The sequence below is a fragment of the Lissotriton vulgaris genome, unplaced genomic scaffold, assembly GCF_964263255.1.
Source record: "Lissotriton vulgaris unplaced genomic scaffold, aLisVul1.2 SCAFFOLD_728, whole genome shotgun sequence".
NCBI lineage: Eukaryota > Metazoa > Chordata > Amphibia > Caudata > Salamandridae > Lissotriton > Lissotriton vulgaris.
Window position 1 is genome coordinate 641,579 of NW_028248620.1, and position 4,742 is coordinate 646,320.

The 4,742-nt window shown below is 50.6% G+C and overlaps 1 protein-coding gene across 1 annotated transcript; it reads left to right on the forward strand.

Moving 5' to 3' along the window:
- Nucleotides 1-388, forward strand: LOC147663938 (histone H4). Its single transcript, XM_086950038.1, has one exon. It carries the CDS (start codon nucleotides 39-41, stop codon nucleotides 348-350), a length of 312 nt encoding a protein of 103 aa, XP_086806164.1. The 5' UTR covers nucleotides 1-38; the 3' UTR covers nucleotides 351-388.
- The last annotated feature ends 4,354 nt before the right edge of the window (nucleotides 389-4,742 follow it).

A 4,742-nucleotide genomic window follows, 5' to 3' on the forward strand; every position in this document is an offset into this window, starting at 1 on the left:
GGAGCTATCACTTCTGCTCACAGCACCGAGAGGAGAACATGTCTGGACGCGGCAAAGGAGGGAAGGGGCTCGGCAAAGGCGGCGCCAAGAGGCACCGCAAGGTGCTCCGGGACAACATCCAGGGCATCACCAAGCCGGCCATTCGCCGCCTGGCGCGCCGTGGCGGAGTCAAGCGCATCTCCGGCCTCATCTACGAGGAGACCCGCGGAGTGCTGAAGGTTTTCCTGGAGAACGTGATCCGGGACGCCGTCACCTACACCGAGCACGCCAAGAGGAAGACCGTCACCGCCATGGATGTGGTCTATGCCCTGAAGCGCCAGGGCCGCACCCTCTACGGATTCGGCGGTTAAACACTCGACTTGCCCACGGAAAAAAAAGACAAAACAACCCAAAGGCTCTTTTAAGAGCCGACCACCATGTCTTGTGAGAGCTGGGTCTATGAACTATTATTCCCGCAGCGCAGGGCTCCTATCTAGGCCCCCACTCGGTCGGGAGGGGAGGATGGAGGGAACCCGGGGATTTGCTCCGCAGCCACTCTGCTCGGGAAGGCGGGTTCAGCCCGGCCCAGGGTCCGCCACCGTAGAGCCCTAAACTGGTAACCTAAGGCGGGTTCAGGGGACCTACATCATGGAGCCATGGACTGGGGACCTAAGGCGTGTGTAGCCCGCCCCAGGGTCTCTTTATCCTGAGGCCCGAAACTGGGTAGATAAGGCAGGTTTAGCACGGCACAGGGCTCCGCCATCATGGAGCCCTGGACTGGGGACCTAAGGCGTGTTTATCCCTGCCCAGGGGCCCGCCATCATGGAGCCCTGGACTGGGGACCATAAGGCGTGTTTAGCCCGCCCCAGGGTCCCGTTGTCCTTGGCCCCGAAACCGGAGAGATAAGGCGTGCTTAGCCCGGCCCCGGGGACCGCCACCATGGAGCCCTGAACTGGTAACCTAAGGCGGGTTCAGCCCGGTTCAGGGGCCCACCGTCATGGAGCCCTGGACTGGGGACCTAAGGCGTGTGTAGACCGCCCCAGGGTCCCGTTATCCTGGGGCGACGAAACTCGGGAGATAAGGCAGGTTTAGCCCTGCCCAGGGGCCCGCCGTCTTGGAGGCCTGGACTGGGGGACCTATGCCGACTATTAAGCCCCCACGTAGTGGGGGGTTACAGCACCAGAGCGGGAGACAAAGTTGGAGTTAACGCGGCGGTTCCGCCGATCGGCCATCTGGTCGCATGGCTCAGTGGGCCATCTGGTCGCACCGTTGTGCAGTGACCAGATGGCCCAGTGAGCCTGGCGACCAGATGGCCGGGCGGCGGAACGGCCGCGCTAACTCCAACTTTGTCTCCTGCCCAGGCTCTGTAAGCCCCCACTGCGTGGGGGCTTAATGGTCGATGAAGTCGAGTTCCCATGCAGGCCCATAGGAAGAGGCTGTGGCATCCTGATTCTTGCGGCGAACCAGCATGACCGTTTACGGGTCCCTGTGGGTCTTTAAGCACCCGTTTCAGTTTTTTTCTGTGTGGACAGTTTGGTTCAAGGGGACAATGGCACTACTTCTACCCAGGGCTGGGGAGCTCCGATTCGGGTAAAATTTTCGGTTTTCCCCCTTGCTGGAGGTAAGCAAAACAGAAAAAAAAACGATATATACAATTTTTTTTGTTTAATTCATTGTATACTAACTCTTCAGGTTCAAGGGGACAAAGTCACTTTTCCTACCCAGGGCTGGTGAGCTCCGATTCGGGTAACATTTCCGGTTTCCCCCCTTAGCTGGAGGTCGGCCCAAAAAAAAAAAAAAAACCTACAAACACATATTTCTATTGTATTGTATTTTTTTTACTATATATAAACATTTTTTTTTTTTAACTCTCTAGGTTCAAGGGGACAAAGTCACTGTTTCTACCCGAGGCTATGGAACTCCGATTCGGGTAACATTTCCGGTTTTCCCCCTTAGCTGGAGGTAAGCAAAAAAAAACTATATATACACTTTTTTTTTTAAATTGATTTTATACCAACTCTTTAGGTTCAAGGGGACAAAGTCACTTTTCCTACCCAGGGCTGGTGAGCTCCGATTCGGGTAACATTTCCGGTTTTCCCCCTTAGCTGGAGGTCTGCCAAAAAAAAAATACCTTCATTCAAAAGGTATTTTACATTATCAGATTCTAGCCTTCAGTGTCCCAAGCCCATTTCTAGCCTGCAGGCACAAAGTGGCTATTTCTACACAGGGCTATGGAGCTCCGCGCAGGGTGAGATTCACCCCTGTTACAGTATCAGCACAAGGCTGTGGGCCTGTTTAGTGATAATTGTAACATTTGGTTGAGTTCATCTTCAAAGGGATACAGTTGCTCCTACTAACCTTGGCTATGGAGCTCCGCGCAGGGTAAGATTTCGGGTTATACCCCTGGCTGGAGGTTTGATAAGAAAACACTTTACATGGTCAAAGTGTATTTCACCCCTTTATAGCATCAGGACAAGGCCTTGGGCCTGTCTCCAGCCACCTGTTTTTGTGATGCTTGCCTGCCTAGATGTGTGAAAACCCAACAAATCACATACACAACAGAGTGTATTTAACCCCTGTACAGTTACAGGGAAAGGTCTGCAAGGCCTTGGGCCTACCTCCAGCCTCCCGGCAGCAGTTTTAATGAATCTTGTGACATTAGGAGGTGTTAAGCTTCAAGGGGATGAAGTTGTACCTTCTACCCAGGGTTATGGAGCTCCGCGCAGGGTAAGATTCGAGATTACACCCCTAGCTGGAGGTTTGAAAACAAAGCACTTCATATACTCAACAAAGTGTATTTAACTCCTCTGCAGTTCCAGGAAAAGGCCTGCAAGGCCTTGGGCCTACTTACAGCATCCAGGCACCAGTTTTACTGAATCTTGTGACATTTGGAGGTGTTAAGCTTCAAGGGGATGAAGTTGTACCTTCTACCCAGGGTTATGGAGCTCCGCGCAGGGTAAGATTCGAGATTACACCCCTAGCTGGAGGTTTGAAAACAAAGCACTTCATATACTCAGCAAAGTGTATTTAACTACTTTGCAGTTACAGGAAAAGTCCTGCAAGGCATTGGGACTACTTCCAGCATCCAGGCACCAGTTTTGATGAATCTTGTGACATTTGGAGGTGTTAAGCTTCAAGGGGATGAAGTTGTACCTTCTACCCAGGGTTATGGAGCTCCGCGCAGGGTAAGATTTCAGATGTCACCTCTAGCTGGATGTGTGAATAACCAACACATTACTGACACCACAAAGTGTATTTATCCCCTTTACAGTTACAGGGAAAGGTCTGCAAGGCCTTGGGCTTACCTCTAGCCTCCAGGCAGCAGTTTTAATGAATCTTGTGACATTTGGAGGTGTTAAGCTTCAAGGGGATGAAGTTGTACCTTTTGCCCAGGGTTATGGAGCTCTGCGCAGGGTAAGATTCCAGATTTCACCCATAGCTGGATGTTTGAAAACAAAGCACTTCAAATACTCAGCAAAGTGTATTTAACTACTTTGCAGTTACAGGAAAAGTCCTGCAAGGCCTTGGGCCTACTTCCAGCAACCAGGCACCAGTTTTGATGAATCTTGTGACATTTGGAGGTGTTAAGCTTCAAGGGGATGAAGTTGTCCCTTCTACCCAGGGTTTTGGAGCTCCGCGCAGGGTAAGATTTCAGATGTCACCCCTAGCTGGATGTGTGAATAACCAACACATTACAGACACCACAAAGTGTATTTAACCCCTTTACAGTTACAGGAAAAGTCCTGCAAGGCATTGGGACTACTTCCAGCATCCAGGCTCCAGTTTTGATGGATCTTGTGACATTTGGAGGTGTTAAGCTTCAAGGGGATGAAGTTGTACCTTCTACCCAGGGTTATGGAGCTCCGCGCAGGGTAAGATTCCAGATTACACCCCTAGCTGGAGGTTTGAAAACAAAGCACCTCAAATACTCAGCAAAGTGTATTTAACTACTTTGCAGTTACAGGAAAAGGCCTGCAAGGCCTTGGGCCTACTTCCAGCATCCAGGCACCAGTTTTGATGAATCTTGTGACATTTGGAGGTGATTAGCTTCAAGGGGATGAAGTTGTCCCTTCTACCCAGGGTTATGGAGCTCCGCGCAGGGTAAGATTTCAGATGTCACCCCTAGCTGGATGTGTGAATAACCAACACATTACAGACACCACAGAGTGTATTTAACCCCTTTACAGTTACAGGGAAAGGTCTGCAAGGCCTTGGGCCTACCTCCAGCCTCCAGGCAGCAGTTTTAATGAATCTTGTGACATTTGGAGGAGTTAAGCTTCAAGGGGATAAAGTTGTCCCTTCTACCCAGAGTTATGGAGCTCCGCGCAGGGTAAGATTTCAGATGTCACCCCTAGCTGGATGTGTGAATAACCAACACATTACAGACACCACAAAGTGTATTTAACCCCTGTACAGTTACAGGGAAAGGTCTACAAGGCCTTGGGCCTACATCCAAGCTCCAGGCAGCAGTTTTAATGATTCATGTGACATTTGGAGGTGTTAAGCTTCAAGGGGATGAAGTTGTACCTTCTACCCAGGGTTGTGGAGCTCCGCGCAGGGTAAGATTCCAGATTACACCCCTAGCTGGAGGTTTGAAAACAAAGCACTTCATATACTCAACAAAGTGTATTTAACTCCTCTGCAGTTCCAGGAAAAGGCCTGCAAGGCCTTGGGCCTACTTACAGCATCCAGGCACCAGTTTTACTGAATCTTGTGACATTTGGAGGTGTTAAGCTCCAAGGGGATGAAGTTGTACCTTCTAC

What these genes read in the sequence shown, in the direction of transcription:
- LOC147663938 (XM_086950038.1), top strand. Translation starts at nt 39, where the DNA reads ATGTCTGGACGCGGCAAAGGAGGGAAGGGGCTCGGCAAAGGCGGCGCC.